Below are 27,315 nucleotides of genomic sequence, written 5' to 3' on the forward strand. Positions count from 1 at the left end.
TCATCCTTCTTCCTGGGCGCCCTCCGGGCTCAGAAATTCACATTTGGAGGGCGGGAATCGCTGATGGCTGTGACTTCTTTGTGTGTTGACACGGCAGGAAACTCCATTTCTGGATACAGATATAAACTTGTTTTGAAGAAGGGCAAGGTGTAGCTTCCAGAGGCACCTGGCATGACGCCCCTCCAGCCCGAGACGGAGGGGGGCAGGCGAGGCGGGCGGAGGGTTAGAAGAAGTGGCAGGAGGACCTGCTGTTTTTCCTGTTGCCAGTAAAAAGGAAACAAAGTGGGAAGTGGAGTGTGCGGGCTGTCAGCAGGCGGGGCGCCCCCACCGCGCCCCGCCTCCCTCCCTCGAGGCTCACTCGCGCCCAGCGCCGGAGCTCCCAGCGGCTGCCAGCTGCGCCCGGACGGGTAAGCGCTCACCTCCGGCTGCGTCTGGAAGGTGGGGGAGAGGACCGGGGTCAGGGACCTCGGGGGACTTAGGGGGACCTCGAGGAGACGGGGGACCGGCTTGCGGACGTCTCCCGGCGCGAACAGCCGGTGCACCCGGGTCCTGTGCACCCGCCCGCATCTAGCGAGCCGGGCTAGGGGGCGCCCCCCGGAACTTGGGCCAAGGCTGTGCGCGGGGTCGGGGTGGCCCCCGGAGCGTCCGCCGAGAGAGGGGTGCACACAGCCCCCGTGCGCCGGGACTGCATGCCCCGCGGAGTGGGACCCGGGAGCTCCCGGGCCGGAGGCGAGGTACGAGGTGCGCTCCCTCGGCGGGGCAGCCTCTTCTGCACCAGCCGAGCCCAGGGGAGAAGGACAGCGCTTAGCCGAGTGCGCCCTGCCCCGGGGGCTGGCGAGCGGGACCCGGGGCGCCCGGGCTGTGCCGCGGGGTGCAGGCTACGTTACCTACGGCGGTGCCGCATCCCCCCTCCCCGCCCCGAGCTCCCGTCGAGCCGTGGGGAGAGGGGTGCACACATCTCCCTCGCTCCCTGGCCCGGCGCGCCCTCCCCAACCCGGGAGAGCGGGACCCGGGGCTGGAGAGAGGCCGGGGAAGGCGTTGCCGGGCGCGTGGATGTGCGGCGGGTCTCTCTCCCGCCCTCCCCGGCTGGGCTCCGGCCGCCGGCGCCGCTCACCGCGTGTTTACTGCAGCGGCGCGGCGAGACCAGCCCCCGGATCTGCGGCTGGGTCCGGGTTACGGCGGCAAAACCGCCTTCAGCTTTGCATTTCCGGACTTTTTTTTTTTTCCTTTCTTTCTTCTTTTTAATAGTCGTACCCGTAATTCAGCCTGAATGAGGCTGCTGCTTTTTTTTTTTAATCGCGTTTCCTGTTTTTATTTAGGGTCCGTCCTGTGCACCCCTTCTCTGAGATCGAGGAGAGAGGAACCGGGGGAACTTTTTTGGGGACGGGGACATGGGGGCGGGGGCACTGCTTTGCCGTCTGCGCCCTGAGCCCTGCTCGGGTGGGGAGATGGAGAGCCAGGAGAGGACTGATAGGAGGCGCTTCGGGAGGGGAAGCGAGTGGGGATGGGATTTCCGGGGTCGGAGTGGGGGGCGCCGTGGGGCAGCCCGTGCCGGCGGCCCATGTACCAAGTTCAAGCGCAGCACCCTTGGGATCTGCCCAGTTTGCATATGGAGCGCTCCGGAGCCGTCGGATGATTGGGAAGCTTTCATTCCGTTCAGGTGTCCCCAGGAAGGAGGGCGCAGTGGGTCTCGAACCCCACCGGACCATCGAGTGGGGCTTCTTTCCCCCGGGGCTCCTGCAGAAGCCCCAACAGACGCCACCCCCAGAAATGTCCTGCACGCACGGTCACGCGTGTGTGAGGTGTGTGCCTTGGGGCAGGGAGCGGCTTCCGTTCCCAGGCATCTCCCCGGGAAAGGTCCACTGCTCCAGAGACTTTGAAACCGAGGACTAATCCCACTGCTCACTTGCAGAGGGTCTGCACACCCACCGCTGGCGTGCCTGAGTGCCTCAGTGTTCTCAAGTGAATGATGCCATAGGGTTTTTTCACATGTATGTTCAGTTAACCATAGGCGCTGAATGAGGGCTCTGTTTGCACTGGAGGAAACCAAACTTGCTGACCCACACGTTTACAATTAGCTGATCCAGAATCCTGGTTCCTTTAGACGCCAAAGCATTTAGTCATCTGATAGTGTTGCTGTTTGCAGATGAAGAAGAATGTATGTCGCCTAACAGTTTGCTTGGTGTTCGGACCTGGGATGTGGGGTGTCCTTTCAGAGCCATAGAGTCTAAAGTACCCACCTGGATGCTCTCCTGTAAAACCCTACTACCCTTACCCACCAGGTCTGAGGGGCATGATAAGTGGGGGTGAAGATTCTTCTGATTTAGGAGACTGCCAGCAAACACAAGGAGAGCAGAATAGAGCTTTCTCTTCGGGTCTCCCTAGAGCAGAAATTGCCAACCCCTTCATATTCTCATGCCCTGCTGTGGCTTAATGTCTTGATGGTGGGATTCTGTCCATCCTGGCTCAGGAGAGCGCTGACTAGCACATGCTGAGGATCATTCTCTTCTGGTACTTTCAGCAAAGTAGTGGAAAACACCCAGGGTGTGGGGGTGGGGTGGGAGGATGAGTATACTCTTAAAACCTAGTTGGCAGTTGCCAGCTCTAAAGACAAGCCAAGCTTACTTCCCCTCACATCTCCACCCACCTTTAGAAACAACGCTGCCAATCCAGATGTTTCTGGAATTAGAGCAACTGCCCCAGAGGTCCTTCTGGCCACGCTGATGTCCCTTTCTGGTGGGACAAGTTGCATTTTTGCTGCTTTGGTCCTTGCCCAGGAAGGACGGGTAAAGTGCATCTTTGAATGATGCTTGGGGCTCCATTCTTTTTCTTGCTTTATTACGGATCCCCCTGGGGGCCAAGGCTAAAAACAAGGCAGGCTGGCAGGGAGAGTATCAGCCCCTGGGGGTGCTTACAAGGCAAGACAATCCATAAATAGAGACCAGCCTCAGACCTGGTTAGCTTTGCTTTTGTGCCTATATCAAGCGAGATTGTGGGGTGGGGGAGAATGAGGGAGTATGAGGGGTCAGTTCCTGCTTCACCTTGTTTTTCTTCAATTGCACAGTTAAAGGGAGAAGTGAATGTGCAACTTATGAAGCAATTCCCCTTTGGCTAGCTTATTTTTCAAAACCATTTTTGTTTAGAGAACACCTCCCTCCCTCCAGCTGCTGCTGTGGGTCTGACAGTGGGGCTTGGGGCCCCACCAAGTGTTTCCTTACCGTGGGACCTCAGAAGAGCTCTTTCCGCCACTCTCCAGGGGACAAACACTTTTCCCAGCTGAGCAGTTGGAGGGGCAGGACTGGAGGGCAAGGCTCCCAGGAGAGTCAGGGAGGGTCAGTGCCCCGCTGCTGCCCCCGGGTCAGAGTCAAGACGCCTGTGGTAATTAGCCGCCAGCCCATGGAGGGTGGTGGGAGCCTGACTGATTTGGGAGAAAGGAAAGCATCTTCATTTTGGGGCCACTGCTGGTGTTTCATAAATGACAAAGGTTGCAAAACTCCTCCTCTCTCCCTGCAGTTAATGCTAAAACTGAATTTTCTTCAACTTGGTTGGTGGAAATCCCCTGCAATCATATCAGAAATGCTGCCAGTTTCAAGGTGGGGGGAAGAAAAACAATTTAAAAAACTGGGGAGCCTCTCTCTACACTCTTTTCCTTGCAGAAAAATATTGACTTGCTTTGGGTCATTCCAAAATCTGGCTCCCTCTCCCTTTCCTGGAGGCCAGCACAGCCCCTGGGGCCTGAGGTTGGTGCTGCATTGGTGTGGCTTGTAGAACTCTCCACTCCTCCCGTCAGAGGTGGTGACGTGACCCCCCTCAGAGAAGGGCTCTCAGGGCTTCTCCTGGAAATGGGTGCTTTCCAAGGCCGCTTACTTTCTGAGCCCAGAGGGAGAGTCCTCAGAGTGATGGGTGTGTCTGTTCCTAAAGTGGTATTGCAGTTCACTTGTGTTTCACTCACTTTGGGGGAAATTACTTTTTCCACTTAGAGGAAATGCCAGGAACATGATAGTGGGTGGGGATGGGGGGATGGGCGATGGGAGAGCTGCAGAAAGGGAGTGAGCTGCCTGAGTTGGATTTTACTGTCTTGGAGGGATGCCGTATTCATTTCCTGTGGCTGTCAATAACAAATTCTTACAGTTTTCGTGGCCTAAAACAACACAAATGTATTCCCTCACAGTTCTGGAGCCCAGAAGTTCAAAATCAAGGTGTCTGTATGGGACACCTCTCTCTCCAGGGACCTAGGGAAGCCTCCCCCCTGCCTCTTCCAGCTTCTGAGGGCTCCAGCTGTTTTTGGCTTGTGGCAGCATCATCTGATCTCTGCCCCTATGTTCACACGGCTCCTCCTCTCTGTCTTCTCCTCTTGTGTCTCTTAGAGGGACAGCTGTCATTGGATTTGGGGTCCACCTGGACAGTGCAGGATGAATTCATCTCAGGGTACTTAATTACATCAGCAAAGACCCTTTCTGCACAAAGTTAATTTTCCAAATAATTCATAGGTTCTGGGGATGAAGGCAGACATATCTTTAGGGGACCACCGTTCAGCCTACTACAGAAGGATGGGAGTGTGTTTCTTTGGTATTTTCTGGGGAAGGTTTGAGCACAGTCATTTTTGCAGGAAATGGAATGCTCCCTACATCTGGGCCCTCTGCTTTCCTGTGGGTGACATCAGGCAAGGATTTCAGAGTCACCAGAGGTCCCGTTGTCACCAGCCTTCCTTCCTCCCTCCTGCTGCCCTCTCCCCAGCTTTGTGAACTGGCAGCCACCTTAGAAGTTAGCTCTGCTATTAGTAGCACCCTCCACAATCAGGGTCCCAAAGGCAGAAAAGAAAATTCCTGGAATTCAAAGGAATTGCCAAGAGACCAAGCTCTTCACCTGCAGGGAATTGTTTCAGCCCCCTTAGTCTTCTCTGGTCCTACCCGAACTAGGACAGTGCTTTCTCAGCTCAGGACTCCCCACCTCTGTCTGGGGACACATAGCCCCTCCCATTTTGGAGTTTCCTCTCTTAAGAAGTTGTAGGGCTGACTCAGTTTTGTTGCTGTGTCCTCATGTCCTCCTCCTGAGCAGCCACCATTGTGAGGTGGGGCTGGTGGGATGGGGCTGATGGTGTGGGGAGGGATTTGGGGAGCCCCACTCCTATTACTGAAGCTTGTGAGGGTGGAGGCTCTCTGGAGGGGCAGGGCTCCTATTCCACCTCCCCATCTAGAATTGCAGGGAGGCATTGCCTTTTTGTGTGTTGGTTGTGAAATCTTGGAGACATGTTGTCTTCTCAGTAGGGACGCAGGTTCATAGCTGTGATACTGAAACTTTAAGTCCTTTATATATAGGCGGGGTGGGGTGCAGAGGTGATGATGGAGGAATTGCCACATGGAAGAAAAAGTACTGTCATTGGAGTCAACCAGACTCGATTTTAATCCCAACCATTAAAAAAAAAATTTTTTTTTAATGTGGACCATTTTTAAAGCCCTTATTGAATCTGTTACAGTGTTGCTTCTGTTTTATGTTTTGGTTTTGGGACCTAGAAGCATGTGGGATCTTAAGTCCGCTACCAAGGATCGAACCCACACCCCCTGCATTGGAAGGCAAAGTCCCAACCCCTGGACCACCAGGGAAGTCCCTCCCAACCACTAGGCAAATCACGGAACCCTCGCAAGCCTCAGAGTGCCCAGTTTTAACACTGGAATAGCAATTTTATCCACAGAAGGCAATGGCACCCCACTCCAGTACTCTTGCCTGGAAAATCCCATGAATAGAGGAGCCTGGTAGGCTGCAGTCCACGGGGTCGCTAAGAGTCAAACACGACTGAGTGACTTCACTTTCACTTTTCACTTTCATGCACTGGAGAAGGAAATGGCAACCCACTCCAGTGTTCTTGCCTGGAGAATCCCAGGGATGGGGAAGCCTGGTGGGCTGCCATCTCTGGGGTCACACAGAGTCAGACACGACTCATACGACGCAGCAGCAGCAGCAGCAGCAATTTTATTGCCAGTCTTGAACATTTCATATAGTCATGTGCAAAGTGCCAGGCACACTTTTATGTCTGTAAAAGAGCTGATGTGTACAGGGTGTGTGGAAGGTCTTGTGGGATTTCAGTTCCATGACCAAGGATGGAACCTGGGCCCTCAGAAGTGAAAGTGTGGAGTCCTAACCACTGGATCGCCAGGGAATTCCCACTTTTCCGTTTTTTAATGTGCATTTTTAATTGTGACCAGTGTGCTGTGCGCTTATTCTCTCGGTGTGTGCTCGATTCTTTGCAACCCCATGGACTGTAGCCTGCCAGGCTTCTCTATCCATGTGGATTCTCCAGCAAGGATACTGGAGTGGGTTGCCTTGCCCTCCTCCAATGGATCTTCCCAACCCAGGGATCGAACCCTACATTAGGCATATCTTTTTCTACCTTAATTTTTATGTTTCAATTGTGGTAAAATATACATAAAATTTACCATTAGATCATTTTTTCAAGTTTATCTCATTCTGTAGCACTTAGTACATTCACATTGTCACAAACTTTCACTACTGTCCATCTCCAGAATTTTTTTGTCTTGCAAAATTGAAACTCTTTACCCATTAAACCCTAATGCTCTGTATGCCTCTCCCCACCTCAGCCCCTGGCAACCACCATTCAACTTTCTGTCTCAGAATTTGACTACTGTCGGTAACTGATATAAATGGAATCGCACACTATTTGTCCTTTTGTGACTGGCTCATTTCACCCAGCACCGTGACCTCTGGATTCATCTGCAGCATGTGTCAGAACCTCCCCTCCCTTTTTAAGGACTGAATAATATTCTATTGTACGGAGATGGACCGCATTTTGCTTATCCAGTCATCTGTCAATGGAAACTAGGTTGCCTCCACTTTGGGGCTATTGTGAATAATGCTGCTATGAATGTGGATGTCCATAGATATCTGTTTGGGTCCTTACTTTGAATTCTTTTGCCTAAATACCCAGAAATGTAATTGCTGGATCATATGATAATTCTATACTTAATTGTGTGAGGGGCAAATCCTGTCCTTTTGTAATTTGCTTTTTTCACTTAAGGGGGGCACGTTAGCATTCCACATTACTTCATCACCTGGTTATCCCTTTATTGACAGAATAAATGTCCTAGTGCAGGGACACCATTACTTTCTCAGGCATCCTCCGCTGTGATACATTTATCTTGCTTCCAGGCACACACACACACACACACACACACACTACTTTTAAAGCACTGTAACAGATATTTTCAGGCATCTGAATTTTCCCATATTCAAGAATTATTACCATTTTTATGGCTCCTGGAGCTAAATATTTTCCCAGGAAATATTGAATGAGTTTATCCCAGTGATATAGAACAGTTTCATGACAGTATTTAATAATATTGGTAAAACATGTTTTACTAATAGGCTTAAAAGGTAGTCATCTTAAATTTTTTTTGTTTTATTTATTTATTTTGCTAATGAGGCTAAATAGCTTTCTTTTTGGTTGTTAGCTGTAGACATAGCATGAGGTTTGCTGCAGTATAACATAGTAATTAAACCCTTGACCTCTAGAGTTGGATGGAACTCTGGAATTTAAACTGTAGTTTCCCTACATTCCTGCTGTGTGACCTTGAGGTTTCTTACCTTCTCTGATCCTCGGTTTCCTCTTCTGTTAAGTGAAGCTAATGTTCTTAGTGTTGTCTTAAGGATTAAATGAGATAAACTAGAAAATGAACATTGCCTATCATATAGTTGATACTCAGCCCGCCAGGCTCCTCTGTCCAAGGAATTCTCCAGGCAAGAATATTAGAGTGGGTTGCCATTCCCTTCTCCAGGGGATCTTCCCCACCCAGGGATCAAGCCTGGTCTTCTGCAGGTCTTCTGCTGGTCTGCTGGTCTATTGCAGGCAGATTGTTTATTCTCTGAGCCACTAGGGAAGCCCAAGCCTACAGCACCTGATATTCCCAGGCAGTCTCCCATCCCAAGTACTAATCAGGCCCAATCCTGCTTAGCTTCTGAGATCAGACAAGATCAGGTGCATTTAGGGTGGTATGGCCATAGGAATGGGCTTCTCGGGTGGTACAAATGGTAAAGAGCCCACCTGCCAATGCAGGAGAGGTAAGAGATGTGGGTTTGATCCTTGGGTTGGGAAAATCCCCTGGAGAAGGGCAAGGCAACCCACTCCACTATTATTGTTATTATCATTATTTTATTTAACAAGTCTCCATTTACCCTCAAGATTAATCTTGTTACTACAAGGAGAGATGGCTTACACTTAAGCCAAAGGGATTTGAGTTAAGCATGGGGATCCATTTTTCTCCTATAAAGGTAGATGATCAGCCCTTCTGTCAAAGTAGACCTAGTCCCCAGCTGTCTGCCTGGATCTGGGTGTGAGCCTCCCTGGGGCAAATGCATGAACCGATGCTTGCTAAGAGGTATGGCGGGACTGAGGGGCTGCAGGACCCTGTGCTCTGGGGTCCCATCACCCCTGTAGCATGGAAATGAAAATAAAGACTTATGAATGGTGGAGTCCAGAATTCATCTTGGTGATTGTTTCTGTCCACATCCAGTCGCTCCTTCGTGCGGTTTGGTCCCGCAGGCGCAGGACCCTGGGGGGTACCAGTGTGGGTTGCTGACTATGAAGCGGACTTTTGCAGCCTCTTAGAGTAAAAAGTAAAGCTTCCCTAGTGAATCAGTGGTAAAGAATCCTGCCAATGTAGGAGACGCAAGAGACATGGGTTCGATCTCTGGGTGGGGAAGATCCCCTGGAGTAGGAAATGGCAGCCCATTTCAGTATTTTGGCCTGGAAAATTCCATGGACAGAGGAACCTAGTGGGCTATAGCCCATGGGGTCACAAAGAGTCGGACACGACTGAGCACAGCTCAGAGTAAAATGGCTTCCAAGCTCCTCTCAAGCGGGTGTCAGGTAGCCTCAGGTGAGGGTAGTCCATCCAGCACACAGATTGTTTAAGCACGCATTTTCCTCTTTGCTGCCGACCTGTGTCTGAGGAGGAAATCAATAAAACCAGAGTCTTGATCTCAAATAGCTTCATGAGAAATTTCTTCTAGTGGAAAAACCACCAAAAACCCCCCCAACTTTCCCTCTCACCTGTTCCTCTTAAAAAACTCCATTGAAAAACCTTTCTCATGTTCAGAGCCAATGAAAAGATGAGTAAAACCACACTCTTGTTTCTGATGGTTCGTGGGTCCAAAAGCCAGCTCACTGGGTTATGAATCTTTTTTCCCTATTGTGTGGTGTGACAAATATTTGAATAAATATTCACCTACTGTCATTGGGAAGCCAGTGATGAAGCGTGCTCTATTTTTAAATTAAGTGCAGCCCTGTGTCTTATATGAGGGAGCTTCATAAAATGTGTGAGGCTTCGTATTTCCAGTGGGAGGCACAGTGTTTGAGAATGAGTAGAGAGAAAGTCTAATGTTCATGTCAAAAGCAAGAACTTAGGAACTAGATGGAAGTTGAAATCTTGGCTTTGATCCTAAATGCTTAGTGACCTTGACCTCTCTGAGCCTCCGGATTTTCATCTGAAAATTGACATAACCGTACCTCTTTTATTGGATTGTCATGAGGATTAGAAATAAGGAAAAATTTGTATTAGTTTGGAATGGGCGCTTCAAAAGTTGCTGTGTTTGCCACTGAATGAATGAATCTTTGCAGCCCACACAGTAGTACTGAATGGATTTTAAGTGACAGGTATCTTTGTCATAAGTTGTTGAGGTTTGCTTCTGTGCTAAGGTTTATTCAACCACTATCCTTTTTTCTTTTTTTTTACTTTTTGGCTATGCTGCTTGGCATGTGGGATCTTAGTTCGCTAACCAGGGTTCAACTCTCGCCCTCTGCATTGAAAAAAAAGTGTGGAATCTTAACAACTGGACCACCAGGAAAGTCCCCCACCACTATCTTATTTGATTCTCCCACAAATAATCCTTTTGGAAGGCACAGGGTGTGTGTCAGTAAATACCCCCATTTTATAGATAAAGGTTGGAATCACTTTGCCCTTTGTTATCAGTCTGTTCCTCTTAGATGTGCCAAAGCCAGGAGGTTCATTTTTTTTTTTTCTCAGCTTTTTCTAACTTTTCAAGGTCTGGAGGAGGTCTGGAGGAGCTCGGGGGACAGAGGCTGGGGAGGGTGGAGATGAGGCTTCTAGTGAGGTCTGCCATCAAGTGATCTTGGCCCCATCACCTGCAAGCTGCAGCAGCGAGATGGGAGTGTCCAAGTGGGCAGGCTGCTCTGAAGGCAACCACCCCAGGATGGTTTTCTGCTGCAGGTTTGTGGGAAAGTGGTTGGGAGATGGCTAGGCAGCTGGCTGTGACCTTGACCTTCATGGACCTTGCTTCTCCAACTTTCCCACCCACTCCTCCCACCAGAGAGATGGGATTGTGACCCTAGCCTGCTGCAGCCCACCCCAACCATGACCTTGCTTTGAAGCTTCAAGTTTTATTTTTAACCCTAACAGTAATTTTACATTCTATTCCTCGATAATCCATGTTTATTTTGCTATTCTCCCTTACTTTTGAGTCAGATGGATGCTCTGGGAAGATGTTTATGTTCTTGCTGTGGCTTCCGTTATTCCCACCCCAATGTCTCCAACTACAGTTTGAAAAACAGATTAAGGCAAAACAGAGATTAGAGTAGATGCAACTGTGATGAGATACCTAGCTTCTTAGGAACACTTTTTTTTTTTAATATTTATTACTTTATTTAGCTGCACTGGATCTTAGTTGCAGCATGCAGGATATAGTTCCCTGACCAGGGATCGAACCCAGGCCCCCTGCATTGGGAGTACAGAGTCTTAGCTGCTAGATCACCAGGGAAGTCCCATAGGAGCCCTTTTATCCTATGTGATTCATTGATTGATTAACTGGAACTTCGGTTTAGGTAGATAATTATGAAAATACTGCATCTCAAATCTAAGCATCTTAATCTAAAACATATCCCCACGTACTGATGTGGGACTTCCCTGGCAGTTCAGTGGTTAAGAACCCAAGCTCCCGATGCCAGAGGATCTGGTCAGAGAACTAAGGTCCCACTTGTCATGCAGCATGCCCTCCTCCCACCCCGCAAAAAAGTACATAGATGTACTGATGTGAAGCCAAGAGCTTTTGTTTGGTTGGTTCGTCCTTCTTAAACAAGGCACAGAATCCTTGTCAATTCTTATTCTTCTCCCCAACTTTTTACAGTTTCTTTGCTCAGTCTCCTTCAACGGAAACTTTTAGTGACTTGTCTTTACTGTTTTCTAGAGCATTCAATTCCGTTTTCATGGAAACAGCTCTTTCTGGTCACACCCATATTTCATCCACTTATCCTCTGACCACACTGTGTAATTACAAAGGTGAACAGCTGGCATGGGTGTGCTTGGGCACAAGAACAGCTAAGTCTTTCAGAGAACAAAACGGGCAGCCTGATGCCCTGAGTGGTCAGCATGTGGAGACCATGAGTCAAGGTGTCTTGAAGAGGGAATGGTGAGCACAATTTCCCCAATTCTGCTACAGAGAGGTATTGAATCACAGAGCCTGGGTGAGAGGCGGAGTTTGACCTAGAACTCCCATCTCAAAGACACCAACCCCTCACCCCAAGATGAGCACAACAAGCTCCAGAAAAGGGATCTTTCACACTAGTTTCTTTTCTGCAGATCCCATTAGCAGTATTTATACCAATGAGCCTTGCTCTTGGCCAGCTCTGAATTGCCACCTTAGTCTAGCTTGCCACGTCTTTAATAACAATAAAAACAAACACTTTTGTAGCACCTACTCTGTGCTAGGTAGTATTCTGGGCACTTTGAAAACACTCACTTATTCTTATTTGTTTATTTATTTGGCTGTGCCAGGTCTTTAGTTGTGCATGTAGGATCTTGTTCCCCGAACAGGGATTGAACCCCTCTGCACTGAGAATACAGAGTCTTAGTCACTGGACCACCAGTTGTTGTTGTTGTTCATCTGCTAAATCGTGTCCTACTCTTTATGAACCCATGGATTATAGCCTGCCGGGCTCCTCTGTCCTTCACTATCTCCTGGAGTTTGCGCAAACTCATGTTCACTGAATCTGTGATGCGATCTAACCATCTCATCCTCTGCCACCCCCTTCTCCTTTTGCCTTCCATCTTTGCCAGTATTAAGGTCTTTTCCAATGAGTCAGCTCTTCTCATCAGGTGGCCAAAGCACTGGAGCTTCAGCTTCAACAACACCAGGGAAGTCCCCCAAATACTAATTTCTTCTTTGAAGCACTATCATGATCTGTGTTTTACAGAAGGGGGAACTGAGGCACAAAGAGGTTTAGTAACTTATCTAGGTATTACTCAGAAAGGAAGTGGCAGAGCCTGTTCCTCACCCCTGCCCTGTGCTGTCTCCAGATGCGCCCCCTTGTTGCCCAGGAGGGGAATCTGGATCCCAGGTGGGAGGAGGGCTCAGGCCTCTGGGAGCCCATCAGCTGTGCAGGGGGTCTTCCCCGCCCTGTTCTCACCGGTTCCCTCGTCTCCAGGCTAACTTGGGGTCCAGACAGCCTTTCTGTTCTTGCAGTCCTTTGTCTTGGTGGAGCTGGCCTCCTGGGTTCTGCTCCTCTACAGAGAGAGGTGCCAGGAAGATGCGGCTTCTGGTACCCAGCCCACCCCAGTCTGCCCAGGTAATGCCCATTCTCCCCTCTGTCCAGCGGAAGCAGAGACCGACCTCTGCAATCTCAACTGCCTCCTTGCCCAACTCTTGAGCCTTCCGTGGGAAGTCCACCCAAGGGTCCTCAACCTAATGGGTGACACAGTCAGGGCAACAGGACTCAAGTGTCTTCTTGACCCGTGGCCCAAATCTGGTTCCTCTGCACTGACCCAGGAAAGGGAGTATGGTTCAGTGGTGAGAGCAGGGCTCTGGAGTCAACCCGGTTCACATCTGCCTCTCCCATCACTAGCTGTGCAGCGTCACCTCCTCGAACCTCACCCTCCTCCTTTGTGAAACAGAAGGCCTGCCTTAAGGGCTTCTTATGATGATTAAATGCAAAAATGGATGTAAGACAGCTAAAATGTGCTGGCTTATGACAGGTGCTTAGTGATGGGGGCTCCTTGCTGTAGCCCCAGAGATGGGCTTGACAACTGATGAAGAGGCTGTTGTTGTTGTTGTTTTAATGTTTATTTATTTATTTGACTGTTCCAGGTCTTAGTTGAGGCACGCGTTGTCTTTAGTTGCAATGTGTGAGCTCTTAGTTGCGGCACGTGGAATCTAGTTCCCTGACCAGGGATTAAACCCGGGCCCCCTGCATTGACAGCATGGCGGCTTAGCCACTGGACCACCAGGGAAGACCTGAAGCTATTGTTTTGAACTTATCTGGGAGGTTCCTGGGGTAGAAACAGCCTGGAGACCTGGAAGTGGAAGGAAACATAGAGGGCATCTGCCAAGGAGAGATGGAATGAGATGGGTGAAGGAATGAGATGTTCAGAGTTCTCTGTGTTTCCCGAGGCTTACAGGTTGTCCTCGGATCTGGGGTTTCCTGACAACAGGAGAAAAGGACGTGCAAACCCATGGCTGAGTGGGGAAGGAGGAGGTTGGAGGCTGAGCCTAGCAACGGGGTACCGAGGAGAATGAAGTAAACTGCCAAATGGCTGAGACCCTTAGGAGGGGAAGCCATCTCCACTGCCACCCTGAATGTGTGTGTGTGTGTGATTTGTTTGGGGTCAGGACAGAAGAGATGAAGTTGAGTTTGCAGAGTTTTTTTTTTAATTAATTTATTTCTGTCTGTACTGGATCTTCGTTGCTGCGTGGGCTTTTCTCCAGTTGCAGCAAGCAGGGGCTACTCTCTAGTTGCGATGTGCAGGCTTCTCATTGCAGTGGTTTCTCTTGTTGCAGGGCACAGGCTCTGGGTGCTTGGGCTTTAGTAGTTGTGGCATATGAGCTCAGTAGTTGCAGTTCCTGGGCACTAGAGCACAGGCTCAGTTGTTGTGGCGCGCCACCTTAGTTGCTTGGTCCGAGGCATACAGGATCTTCCTGGAGGGATGGAATCTGTGTCTCCTGCATTGGCAGATGGATTCTTTACCATTGAGCCACTAGGGAAGCCCTGCAGTTTTAAAAGATATTAATTTCTTGGGGGTCTTGAGATTGGGGTGGTCTATATCTTCTGGGTATTATAGGCTGTGATTTTCTTAGATTTTGCATGTGCACATCTTTTATATATGTGCTATATGTTTTATAAGTGTGTGTGTGTGTACTATATATATTTAATTGCATAGAATCCATACAAGCTAGTTATGAAAAGTTTGTAAAAAAAAACACAGATTTGCCAAAGGAAGAAAAATAAAACCTGCCCTACAGCTCCACTACTCAATGGTTTCTAACCTTTTTCAGATTTTTAAATCCTTTTTTTTTTTTTTTTTGCATGTGGGATCTTAGGCTCCCCAACTAGGGATTGAACCTGTGCCCCCTGCAGTGGAAGCCTGGATTCTTTCCCCTGGACCACTAAGGAAGTCTCAGATTTTAAATCTTTTTGCAAATCTGTTGAAAAATCACAGACCTTCTCCCCAGAAAAAAGCTCCTAGGAGACCATTTGTGTGTATACTTTCATCAGCCTCCCAGAGGTCCCCAGGTTCATCCTAGATTCTGGGAGGGTGTAGCGAAGAGCTGTTTGGGTCCGACCACCGGCTTCTGACTCTGAAACTAACCTCAGAAGCCAGAGAGAGACGAAAGATTCCGACCTCCCTGTGGCCTCCGTGAGACACACTTGCCCCACCACATGTTCAAAGTCCACTTTGAAGCTGTTTCTATTTCCAGTAAATCGACCACCTCTTAGATACGATGTACCAGTGTACTCTGTACTGTTTAAGTCTTTTTCTTTGCTCTAAATTCACGGCTCCTTTTGCCTTTCATCCAGGACTGGCTTTCCTGCATCACTGGGTGACTGCTGTAGGATCACCTCATTTGTGGAGGCCACTGTGTCCTTTAAGAAGTTGCAGCCTGTGGCTTTGTGGCCCCCTCTTCTGCATGAAGGGCAGGTGGAGAGGCCTTCCTGGTAGAGCTGGGTGTCAACCATGCGTGGGTGGGATGGTCTGTAGGGAACAGGAAGTCAGGGCCATGTCCAGGCCCCAGATATTGGGCTCCAGGCGGCCTGAGACCCTGTAGGATGAGCACACCGACACCCTTCCACTGACTGGCATCAGTTAGCCTTCCTGAGACCTTCCCATGTTCTCTGCTCCAAGTATGAGGGGGCCCCTCCACTTGAAGCACCCCAAGGCTTTCCCCAGTCCTATGGGGGGCCAGCCTCCCTTGTGCCACTTCTGACTTGGGACAGTGACCTCTCCTGGCTTCCTCTCCCCCTTCTAGAACAGTTGCTTTATTGAGATATAATTCACATGCCATAAAATTCTCTTAATGTACACAATTCAGTATTTTTTAATATAGTCACAGAATTGTCAACCGTCACTTTAACCTGTTATAGAACATTTTCATCACTCAAAAAGAAATCTTGTAGCTGTTGTTCAGTTGCTAACTCATGTCTGACTCTTTGAAACCCCATGGACTGCAGCACGCCAGGCTTCCCTGTCCTTCACTATCTCCCGGAGTCCACCCAAACCCATGTCCATTGAATTGGTGATGCCATCTAACCATCCCCTTGTCTGTCACTCCCTCCTCCTGCCCTTGATCTTTCCCAGCATCAGGGTCTTTTCCAATGAGTCGGCTCTTCTCATCAGGTGGCCAAAGTATTGGAGCTTCGTTTTAATCACTCAAAAACGAAACCTCGTATTCACTAGCAATCACTCTCCATTTCTCCCCGACCCCTCCCAGCCCTGGCAGCCACTGCTCTACTTTCTGTTTCTATGGACTTGCCTGTTCTGGACATTTTGTACACATGGAATCACACAGGATGTGGTCTCCTGCGGCTGGCTTCTTTCACTCGGCCTGTTGCCACTTCTTTAGGAATGCCTCTGACTCATTATTACAGTGGAGGAGTCAGTTTGTACTGACTGTCCGGTCACAGGTGTTGATGGAGCCTCTGCTATCCTAAGCCTGGAGCAGGTGCTAGGCCACACAGTGAACCCTGCAGCCGTGAGTGTATTCGTTACACACTGCTGTGTAACAAGTTACCCCAAAACGTGGCCGCTTAGGGCTTCCCTCGTGGCTCAGTGCTAAAGAATCCACCTGCCAGGGCAGGAGACATGGGTTCGGTCCCTGGTCTGGGAAGATCCCACATGCTGTGGGGCAACTAATCCATTGCTCCACAACTACTGAGCCTGTGCTCTAGAGCCTAGGAGCTGCAACTACTGAGCACACGCATTGCAACTACTGAAGCCTTCGTGCCCTAGAGCCTGTGTTCCACAACAAGAAAAGCCACTTCAATGAGAAGCCTGTGCACCGCAACTAGAGAGTAGCTCCCACTTGCCACAACTAGAGAAAAGCACCGGCAGCAATGAAGACCCAGCACAGCCAGAAATTAATAAATAAAATTATTTTTAAAAAAACAAAATGAAAAAAAGTAGCAGCTTAAACAACAAACACCATCTCACAGTTTCTGTAGGTCAGAATCAGGGAGCAGCTGGGGCTACAGGTGTGTGTGGCTGGAGATACCCACCAAGGTTTTGATATCTCAGTTCCTTGCCATGCGGGCTTCTTCACAGGGTAGCTTGAGTGTCCGTATAACTTGGTTGCTGGCTTAGCCAAGAGATAAAGATGAGAGAAAGATAAAAGATTTAAAAAAAAAAAAGGCAAAGATTGCCCAGGATTGAAGCCCCATGTTCTTTTATAACCCAGTCTCCAAGGCAACCTGGCATCACTCTGCCATATTCTGTAGACCAACCGTGCTGTAATATGGGTGTTGTTGTTCAGTTGCTCAGCCGTGTCCGACTCTTCGTGACCCCATGGACTGCGGCATGCCAGATCTCCCTGTCCTTCACTATGCCCTGGAATTTGCTCAAACTCATGTCCATTGAATCGATGATGCCATCCAACCATCTCATCCTCTGTCACCCCCTTCTCCTTCTGCCTTCAATCTTTCTCAGCATTAGGTTCTTTCCTAATGAGTCTGCTCTTTGCATCATGACCAAAGTATTGGAGCTTCAGCTTCAGTATCAGTCTTCCAATGAATCAGGGTTGATTTCCTTTAGGATTGACTGGTTTGATCTCCTTGCTGTCCAAGGGACTCTCAAGAATCTTCTCCAGCACCACAGTTCAAAAGCATCAAATATGATTGGGGGCTCCACAAAAGTTCGAATACCAGGAGGGGCAAGTATCTGGATATAGTTTCAAATAGAGAGTTGTCCTTAGGAAATTCAGGACCCAGTTGGTTCCTTCATGAAGGGCTTACAGTGCTGCCTCTGAATGAGTGTTGGGTCAACCCTGAGTTCTCTGGATGCCGTTCTCTCTTGAGGCCTCTTCCCTTCCTCCCTACTCTGTATTTCTGATTAGGGAGCTTGACATGTAATTACATTGTACTTGTTTCTACCAGAGTTACCCACTTCTGTTAGAATAAGTTTTACAGACTTTTTTCTCCAGATATTTGTAAATTCTGTTTGCATTTCTGTCAATGAGTGAGCCAGTTCTTGAATCTCCTTTCATTCTTGTCATCAAAAAGGGGTGTTCAATAGAACAAGCCAAGGACCCACCCCATTAGTTTTGACCACCTCCCACCAGGGCACTGGGTTATACCATCTAACAGTTGCAGAGACCCCTCATTGTCCAGGGGTCCTTATAAGATTGTCTGTTTTAAAAAAATTTCACTTACTTACCTGGCTGTGCCAGGTCTAGTTTCAGCATGCAGCATCTTTTAGTTGCTCCATGTGAACTCTTAGTTGCAGCATATGGGATCTAGTTCCCTGACCAGGGATTGAAGCTGGGTTCCCAGCATTGGGATCATGGAGTCTTAGCCCCTAGATTACCAGGGAAGTCCCCCATAAGATGGTCTTGAGGGGTGGGGTTGGGTCACAATAAAATAGGCACAATGTGTGTGTCCTGTCACTCAGTCGTGTCCAACTCTGCAACCCCGTGGACTGTAGTCCACCAGGCTCCTCCATCCATGGAGTTCTCCAGGCAAGAATACTGGAGTGGGTTGCCATTCCCTTCTCCAGTAGATCTTCCCGACCCAGGGATCAAACCCAGGTCTCCTACATTGCAGGTAGACTCTTGACCGTCTGAGCCACCAGGGAAGCCCAAAATAGGCATATATCATGCATTAAAAGATCGAGACAGTTCAGTGGTTAAGACTCCAGGCTTGCAAGGCATGGGGCATAGGTTCCATCCCTGTTAGGGGAAGTGAGATCCTACACGCTCCAAGAGGTGGTAAAAAAAAAAAAAAAAAAAAAAATCTAGCCTGGTGCCCTATAAGAGGCAGATGATTTGCTGTAAGAAGCAGCTTTAGTTGTTGGTCTTGTGGTTTCAGCTTCCTGCTCTGCCATTTACTGTGTAGGTTTGGGTAAGTCTTGGGCCCCAGTTCCCTTAAGGAGATGATGATAATAACTACCTTGTGGGGTTGTTTTTAGGACTTAATGAGATAAAGTTCCAGGTATGCATTGCTGCACGAATCACACTGGATTTAGAGCTATAAAGCAGCAACTGTTTTATTATAAGCATGGATTCTATGGGCCAGGAACTCAGATAGGGCTTGACAGGCCAGCTTGGCTGTGTTTTGTGATGTCTGGGGTCAGTGGGGAAGGCTCTCAAAGGACTGCTGATTACTTAAACACCTGGGGGCTGGAATCACCTGGAAGTTTCTTCCTTTAAAAAAATTTTTTTTAATGTTATTTGTTTTTTTGGCTGTGTTGGGTCTTAGTTGCAGCACGTAAGACCTTTGTTGTGCGGGATCTTTCACTGCAGCGCTTGGACTCTAAAGTGATGCACAGCCTCAGCAGTTGTAGTGCACACCTTAGTTGCTTCTTGGCATGTGGGATCTCAATTCCCCAACCAGGGATCAAACCCACGTCCCCTGCATGGCAAGGCAGATTCTCAACCACTGGACCAACAGGAAAGTTCCACCTGGAAGTTTCTTCACTCCTCCGGTTGCCTGGATGGGGCTGACTCAGAGGCTGGGCTCATATAGGACTGTCAACTCCGGTGCCTCCTGGCTTCTCTTTCCAGCTTGGGCTTCCTCACAGCACGGTGGCTCTGGGCCACACTTTCCTGATGGTCAGAACTCCGAGAACAAGCATTGCTGCTTGACTCCAAACCTCGCTGGAAGCTGTATGGCCATTTATGGGCTCAGCTCTCAAGTCATTCAGCATCACTCCTACTATATACTCTTGCTCAAGGAAGTCAAAAGGCCACCTAGATTTTTTTTTTTCCCACAACCACATGGCTTGTGGGATCTTAGTTCCGTGATCAGGGATCAAACCTGTGTCCCCTGCAGTGAAAGCATGGAGTCTTAACCACTGGACCGCTAGGGAAGTCCCCCCACCCAGATTTAAGGGAAGGAGACATACTAATAGATGCCTTTCCAATGAGGACTGGCCGCCATGTTGTAAAAGCTTCATGGTAAATGTAAAGACATTTAGCATAATGACTGGCATGTTATATGGGCCAGAAAATATTAGCGGCCGTTCCCTCTGCTGCTGTTGTTCATTTTGGTATCTCTCAGTACTGACTGCTGTGGATCTTATCGTGTGACTTGCACAAGTCCTCTGCCCCCTGTCCTAAAGAAACAATTTTAAGCTGCAGCCCTGCAGATATGTTAAATCTAATATTGCCAGATTCATTCATTTTACCATCTTCAAGTTTGGACCCAACTTTTAAAAATTCCCTAGCTCTTGGGTGAATTTTCTTACCCTCGCGGCTTCTCAAATGCATCTAGAGTTTTCACAAGAAGCTTCGAGAAGGTCAGTTTCCTGAGTCCCCAGGGTGTCTTTCATGTTCTTTGATGTGTGATTCACACAATCCGCTGTTGTTCCAGGCACCCTGTTTATCCCCTTACTCTAATTTTCTCGGAATAAAAATTCACAATTGACCTTTTCGACAAACAGAGGAATAGTTTTTCTGCTCTAAAGTGTATTAAAAAATCTGCGACATCCTGTCCTTCCACAAGAATCACATGCTAGAATTGGAAACCTAAGACTCACAGGAAACCATGGTGGAAAACAGGGTATAACCAGGTGCCCACCGCGAGGCCCGGCTAGAAGCCCCCAACGTGTGCTGTCCCATTGCTCCTTACCTCCACTTGCCACGTTGGCACTGTCTGCTAGATCTTCTTTTATTTATTTTTGTTTTCGGCTGCACAGGGTCTCTGTTGCTTTGCACAGGCTTTCTCTAGATGCGGGGAGTGGGGGTATCTCTTGGTTGAAGCCTGCAGGCTTCTCATTGTGGTGGCTTCTTTTGTTGTGAAGCACAGGCTCTAGAGCTCCAGCTCAGTAATTGTGGCACATGGGCTTAGTTGCTCTGTGGTAAGTGGAATTCTCCCAGACCAGGGATCGAATCTGTGTCCCTTGCATTGGCAAGCAGATTCTTATCCACTGCACCCCCAGGGAAGTCCTGCAGGATCTCCTTTTTACCAAAGAAACAGCTCTGGGGAGATCAGGAAACTCATCCACATCCTGGTCTAACTCTGGGGCTGCTGCTCCCACCTCTCACCAGGAGACCCTGCAACCGAGAATGCTTTTGGGTTGCGTGTGTGCTCAGTCACTTCAGTCATGTCTGACTCTGTGAGCCTATGGGCTGTACGCTGCCAGGCTCCTCTGTCCTTGGGATTCTCCAGGCAAGAGTACTGGAGTGGGTTGCCATGCCCACCTTCGATGGATCTTCCCAACCCAGGAATTGAACCTTTGTCTCTAATGTCTCCTGCATTGACATGTGGGTTCTTTACCACTAGCGCCACCTGGAAAGCCCATTTTCGGGTTGACACTTGACAGAATGAGCACTGCAGACATGAGCATCATTTTTTAAAATCTGTTCCTCCCCTCCCTTAATGCCCCTCCCCTCAAGATCACAGACTCTGGAAACCTCAGCTCAGGCAGACTTTTTTGGTCTAAGCTTGGGGAATTGGCAAAAGAAAGAAACAAGCTTCAAGATTCTAATTAACACTGCTTTTTAACTACAGATGAGCCACTTTTTGAGTGATCTGGGGGTGAGAGTCTCAAAGATTAATGAAAATATGTAAAAGTGACAGGAGAGCAGGAGGCAGACACTCCTGTAATTAAGTTCCTTCATTCCTCGTGCTTAGAGAGTAAAGAGATCAAGGGAACAAAAGGATGGGGGAATTACGTGAATAATCATGGAGGGACTTCCCTGGCAGTCTGGTGGTTAAGACACTGTGCTTCCATTGCAGGGGGCTTGAGTTCAGTCCCTGGTTGGGAAACTAAGATCCCACCTGCTTCACAGTGCGGCCAAAAATAAATAAATAAACAAATTAAAAAAAAAAAAACCAACTGTGCAAACTGTCTCCTCATTTTGAGGAGGATTATTTTCCAGAATCATCTTGTTTTTCCTAATAGAACTTAAAACAAGCATTTAACTTTTTTTTTTTTTTTGGTTGTTAATTCCTTTTTTTTTTTTTTGGTTGTTAGTTTCGTCTTTTTTTTTTTTAGTATAGCCTTTCTCGTCTTAGCCCTACTCAACTTTCTTTTTTATATATAAGACAGTTGTGTCCCTTTAAACAAAAATTATTTATTTATTTATTTGTGGCTGTGCTGGGTCTTTGTTGCTCTAGTTATGGTGATTGGGGGTTCCTCTCTAGTTGTGGTGCTTGGGCTTCACATTGCAGTGGTTTCTCTTGTTGCAGAGCATGGGCTCTAGGGCATGTGGACTCAGTACCTGTGGCTCACAGGCTTAGTTGCTCCATAGCATGTGGGATCTTCTGGGATCAGGGATTGAACCTGTGTTTCCTGCATTGGCAGGCGGATTCTTTACCACTGAGCCACCAGGGAAGTACTCCTACTCAGCTTTCTTATCTGACCCATCTAAAAATGCTATAGAGAAAGAAAAATAAATTTTCCTTCTACCCTTCTAAGTTCCTGGCTGAGACCCCTCCTACCTGCCCTGTAATAAAAAGAGTAATAGGAGAAAAACAAATTTAAATACATACATATGTACGAAAGCCCCCCCCCCCAAAGATATGAGACTCACAGAAGTCACCAGACTTCTTTGTCTATACCTTTAAGACAAAGAGACAGTTTATGAATTGACAAGAAAAGGGGTTTGGGCTAGGGGTGGTAAGATGGTGAAGAAATTAACAAGGTTTGTTTATACAGCCTCCATCTGTCCATGCTTATGCTCAGTCATGTCTGACTCTTTGCAACCCTCTGGACTCTAGCCCACCAGGCTCCTCTGAACATGGGGTTTCCCAGGCAAGAATACTGGAGTGGGTTGCCATTTCCTTCTCCAGGGGAATCTTCCCGACCCAGGGATCAAACCCACGTCTCCTGTGTGGATTCTTCACTCGTTGAGCTGTCAAGGAAACCCCTTGCCCCTAAATTCCCTGCCTCTGGTGATTAGGGATGTCTTTTACCTCTTGGTGCAGGGAAGGTACCTTTCAGGTGGAAGATTTATTTCCTGGTTTTAGGGGACAAGGAAGGTTTAGAGTATCCTTTTTGCACTGGATCTCAACTCCTTTTAATTTCAAATAATCAATATACCAAAGTGGCATATCTGGGGTTGACATACTCTGACCCTGTGCAATGCTTAGGGCCAGGTTTGAAAAGGGAGAGACAAACAGAATTCCAGGAACGTTGGAGGTTGGGATATGTGTGGGCAGCAGAGAGAAGCTGACATTTCATCACAGTGAGCTTACATAGAAATGTCAGGACAGGGCACAGAAGGAGAGACTCATGGAGCAAATCCGCTTCCCTCTTACAGGCCTGCTGAATGTGACAAGGGGCTCTTGCAGGTGGGAGCAGAGGCTTATCTGATCTCTTGCTGCAAGCTCAGGAACTTATAAAGATGAGATGGTTGGATGGCATCACTGACTCAATGGACATGAGTTTGGGCAGACTCCAGGAGTTAGTGAAGGGCAAGGAAGCCTGGTGTGCTGCAGTCCATGGGGTCGAAAAGAGTTGGACTCGACTGAGCGACTGAACAACCAGAGCTTTTGGCAACAGCTAGTAGAGAAGTGGGACTCTAATTTCCTTATGCTTTATAACAATGGTGAAACTAATTTATTGATCCACCTAACTAATTTCTTTATATCCTCACTTGTATTTCAGAAAGGAGTTAATATATCCGAACTTGGAACCAGATCGGACAGTTTGATTTTTCTTCCCTCTCTGCCACTAACTAGTGGGTCTCAGCATCTCTGTTAGAGAAAATATGTCTGAGCATTTCATATACCACACACCAGGCACTGTCCTAGAGACTTTCCACATGTCTGTATTAATTCACTTAATTATCTCCCAAACAGCTGATTGCATGCTGTCTCTTTCTAGAATTTGTCAGTGCAGTTCCAGGACATTTGTGAATACAGGCAGGATGACTTCTGTGACTTTTGCCATTTCAAAGAATCCTGGGTTTTTCTCTTAGCTCCAAAGGAAAATAATACCCTCATTTGAACATTGTTAATGGGGACCTTGCTTTGAGGTTGACTTTCAGTCAAACCCAGGCTGGAGAGAAAGGAAGTCTGCACCACGGGGCCCCTAGTAAGAAGGGCACCCACAGGTGGAGATGGGACCCGCCAAAACCTGTCAGCTACTTGGAAAATCTCTTCTGTTGCCTGGCCTTAGGGGGTCATTATCCTTTCCTGGTTGAGGCTTGTTAGGGATATTACCCCTCCCCAGTCAGGATGCCTGTCAGAGAACCCCTCCGTGCATGTTTGCCCATCCAAAGTCCAGGTGTGACCCTGAAGTTTATACTTCATCCTGGGAAACCCCGATTCTGTGCATTAAGGGCGGTCCTACCGACCTCCGCCCCCACCCCCACTGGGTACCCCTCCCTCCTCAGGCTGAGTGCTGGTCCCATCCACGAGTGTACTGTCTGCTGCTGCAAGGAGGAGCAGGAGTGGAGGTGGAAGCTTGCCAGTGGCGCCCTGGGTTGGGTGCCGGGTTGTTCTCACCCAGCGGCCAGGCTCCGCCTTCTCCAGAGATTGTCGGCCAAGTGCACACCTCGCAGCGCTGTGTGGGTAAAGAGTGCGGTTCAGTGTGAATGCGCACTAGTCCGTGTGTGTCTGTGGTGTCCACGGCTGATTGTGTGTTGACATACAGTAATTATGTGAGTGTGTGTTTGTGTGTGTATCTTTGGTCTCTGGGTATTTGTACGGGTGCATGTGACTTTGAGCATCATTGTGTGTATCAGTTTATGTAGAAGAAAGAGAAGGAAATGGCAACCCACTCCAGTATTCTTGCCTGGAGAGTCCCGTGGACAGAGGAGCCTGGCGAGTTACAGTCCATGGGGTCGCAAAGAGTCGGACACGACTTAGCGACTAAACCACTACCACCGTGTGACTTTGCGCATCATTGTGTGTATCAGTTTACGTAACTGTGCCCAAGTGTGTGTGTATGTGTGTGAACGTGCATGCGAGTGTACTTGTGTGTGACATCCGCTGACGGGATACCGAGGGGGATCCTCCTGTCCTGAACCCCCTCTCTTCTCTTCTCGAGAAGCCCGGGGTGCCCGGCACCCCCGGCCCTGACAGGGGTGCTGGGGATAGTACGCAGAGATCGCCGAGGGCTCCGGGACTTCCCAGGACCGGTCTGCCTGGTCCGCGCCTCCCAGGCTTCTTCAGGATTCCCGGGAACTTCTGTTGGAGTGTTTCTCCTGCCCTTTTCCCAGGCTCTGGGGGAAGCTGGGATGGAGGGAGGCTCCTTGGGTTCGGACAGGCGGGCCTGCCTTGGGCGCCTCACCTGGAACGCTCGGTGGAGGTGGAAAGCCGCTGAGGCCAGCTTTCTTCCGCCCCAGGGGTGGGACACCCTGGGGTCACTCCGAACCTCACACTCTCCTCAGCCGTTTGCGCTCCACTGTGGCGGAGGTTGAAGTTCCGGGCGGTGAACTCCAAAGAGCATTCGAGGGGACCTGGGACGTTGCAGGGCAAGAACCGTATGAACCTGGTACCAATCCAAAGTGGTCCTAAAGCCCTAAGAGGCTGTGGGATTGGGTGCGGAAGTGTGTGTGTGTGTGGTGCGGGGTGGTAGTGAGGTTCCCTGCCCTCCGAGCTTCTGCTTTATTTACAACTCGAGGGAGAACAATGCCCACCTTACAAGGTGACGCCTGGATAGCATCTGGAACGAAGTGCATGGGGATTACCGCGCTGTCTCAGACACGCTCTGCCTGCACGCATAGTTCATCTCAATGAATAGATGTATCGTGACAGTCCCGAGTTAACCTATTTGTTTCCTAAATCGGAACTGAGAGAGGGACTCCGATGGAAAGCGGGGCCCAGAGGCTAGGCAACAGTCCGCGCACTGGATTTAAGCCAGGTACTCTGGTGACCCGGGCTCCTGACAGGTGACACTGGCCCCGTGCCCCGCCCTTTCTGGTGATTCCTTGGGAACCCGAGCAGTCTGGCGAACGGCCCTCCCTCGCTCACTTTGCAGGTGGCATTTTCTATCCTCTGGTTACCGGCAGAAAGGGAGGCCGGGGCCAGCGCGCGCAAGCTGTCCGGGGTCCCCTGGCTCCAGGCGCAGCCCCACCCGCCCGCAGCGGGGCTCGGGGAGGATTTGCGGCGGCGTCCGCGAGGCGCAGAGTGCACGCCTGCTCTCCAGAGCTTCGCCCAGCTGGGGCTGTGAGAATTTGCCGACGGTGCCCGCGCCTCGACTGGCCCCGCCCCGACCCCGGGACGCCCCGCCCCCTGGCCCTGCCAGCGCCGGCCCGTTGTCCGGGCCCCGCCCAGGGCCGCGCCCCTCGCGGATGCCCCACTCACCGGCTCCGCGCCGCGGGCCTGCCCTCAGGCCCCCGCGGGCTCCGCGCCGCCGCCCGGAGGCTCGCGCCCTCCCATCGCTCCGGGACCCGCCCGCCGCGTCCCCTGGGCAACAGTCTCCAGGGAGACCGGGCTCCGCCCCCGGCACCGACACCCGGTACGGAGCCCACCTGTGCGGGCGTCTGCGGGGTCCCAGTGCCCCCCGCTCACGCCCCACCCCGCCCAGCGCCGGGCTTTGTCCGCGAGGGGCGATCCCGGCCCGGGGGTGCGGGGGCTGGGGAGGAGGGCGCGTTCCGGGGCGCACCCGACCCCGCTGCGGAGGCCCAGGCAGCGGGCCGCGCTCGCGTTGTGCTTCTCTGGCGTGAACTGGTTCATAGTCTCCTTTTCCTGTTTTATTGCCTCCCTTTTATGCCTCCGGGGGGCCGGGAATCCGGGGTGTCCCGCTGCCGCCCTTGGTGGGAATGAGCAGGGCCCTCCGCCGGGCTCCGGACGGGGACGCGCGCCTGTTCAGGGCAAGATGTTTACTTGTCAGGGACCAAGCAGTTGCCGCGCGCGCCTTCCCCTCCCCCTGCCCCCGATTCGGGACGGAGCATCCTGCGCTCCGTCCGTTCCCAGTGATGCCTCCCAAAGCTTCGCCCTTGAACCCAGAGGGCTAGAGGGCAGCAGACCCGGCTCCTGAGGTCCCGGAAGGTGCTGAGGGCCAGAGCGAAAGACGCACCTCCTCCCTGACCGCCCTCTTGTGAATTCTGTCCCGGCTCCCTGTTCCCTGACCTGAATTCCTAAGGACCAGTTCCTTCCCTGCCTTCTCTAACCCTCCATTCTCTCGGCTCCATCGCGCTTTCTGCTTCATCCTTTCTCGTTTTGAAAGTGCTTTTGCTCTGATCGAGTCTCATTTCCCTGTGACTGAGCTGCTGTTTTTTTGTCCTCTTGTTAATTAGCTTCCTTGGTCAGCGATGCAAGTTATTTCTTTCTTAGTTCTTGTCGCTGATCTCACCTTTCTCTGGTGGCTTTGCTCTGGGAAGTCCTTACCATCCTACCCTGGATGCTGAGTGGAGGGACCATCCGAACCCTGCAGCAGGGTCCACGGGGTATCCTTCCAGGGGTTAGGCTGGCAGCAGGGAGAATTCCAGCTTGGACCTTGGGGCGGCATCTTTTTCCAACAGCTTCCTAGAACTGGGCGTTTTGTCTCATGGAGAAGCAGCCAATGGTTTAGGTTTCTTGCTTTTCAGGAGCCCAGTGGGTTCCAGGCAGGAGAAACCAGCTGGGGAGTGGGGGGTAAGCGTCATGTCCTGCTGCTGGAATCCATCTGCATAGGCTTTCGGAACTCAGGTAGCTTTTGCTCTCTGGGGTCAGATTATTTCCAGGAGCCACCCACAGTGGGTAAAGAAGTACCACAGATGCAGTGAGTGGGTGAACCCCTCCCCACACACCCTTCCCTTTCATCTCCACCAAGCAAGGATTAATCTTCCTTTATGATGTGATCTGGGTGTTGAATAGAGACCTCAAGTTCACAGACATGTTTTTTTGCAGCCGTTGAATGGAACTCGAACCCAGGCTTGACTCAGATCACTTACTTTGCTTTCAAATACCAAACAAAACCAACAAACAACTCT

At 49.9% G+C, this 27,315-nt stretch overlaps 2 protein-coding genes and 1 pseudogene across 5 annotated transcripts in view; 1 reads left to right on the plus strand and 2 right to left on the minus strand.

The window, feature by feature from the left end:
* Positions 1 to 26,824, minus strand: LOC122451743 (translation initiation factor IF-2-like). Its single transcript, XM_043484655.1, has 8 exons — positions 26,740 to 26,824; positions 25,864 to 26,205; positions 25,405 to 25,807; positions 24,690 to 24,890; positions 23,903 to 23,960; positions 995 to 1,162; positions 359 to 878; positions 1 to 257 (listed from the first exon to the last, which is right to left on the minus strand). Exons 1-8 carry the CDS (start codon positions 26,762 to 26,764, stop codon positions 1 to 3), a joined length of 1,974 nt encoding a protein of 657 aa, XP_043340590.1. The 5' UTR covers positions 26,765 to 26,824.
* Positions 253 to 27,315, plus strand: part of PIK3CD (phosphatidylinositol-4,5-bisphosphate 3-kinase catalytic subunit delta) — a 61,923-nt gene continuing 34,860 nt past the window's right edge. For 2 of the 4 annotated variants that reach the window (XM_043484606.1, XM_043484610.1), the window contains exon 1: positions 253 to 407. The gene's annotated coding sequence lies outside the window, so the exon portion shown is untranslated. Of the gene's footprint in view, positions 408 to 25,711; positions 25,860 to 27,315 lie in introns of those variants that run through there. The other 2 variants (XM_043484607.1, XM_043484609.1) reach the window with 2 other exon arrangements.
* On the minus strand, positions 7,899 to 8,018 carry LOC122452598 (annotated as a pseudogene).

Source organism: Cervus canadensis, chromosome 13 (genome assembly GCF_019320065.1).
Source record: "Cervus canadensis isolate Bull #8, Minnesota chromosome 13, ASM1932006v1, whole genome shotgun sequence".
NCBI lineage: Eukaryota > Metazoa > Chordata > Mammalia > Artiodactyla > Cervidae > Cervus > Cervus canadensis.

Coding starts and splice junctions, on each gene's coding strand:
- LOC122451743 (XM_043484655.1), bottom strand. CDS start 26,764: ATGGTCCCTCCACTCAGCATCCAGG. Junction 24,891..25,404: donor CCCGGCCTCCCTTTCTGCCG/GTAACCAGAGGA, acceptor GATTGGTACCAG/GTTCATACGGTTCTTGCCCT. Junction 258..358: donor AGCTCCGGCGCTGGGCGCGA/GTGAGCCTCGAG, acceptor TACTGGCAACAG/GAAAAACAGCAGGTCCTCCT.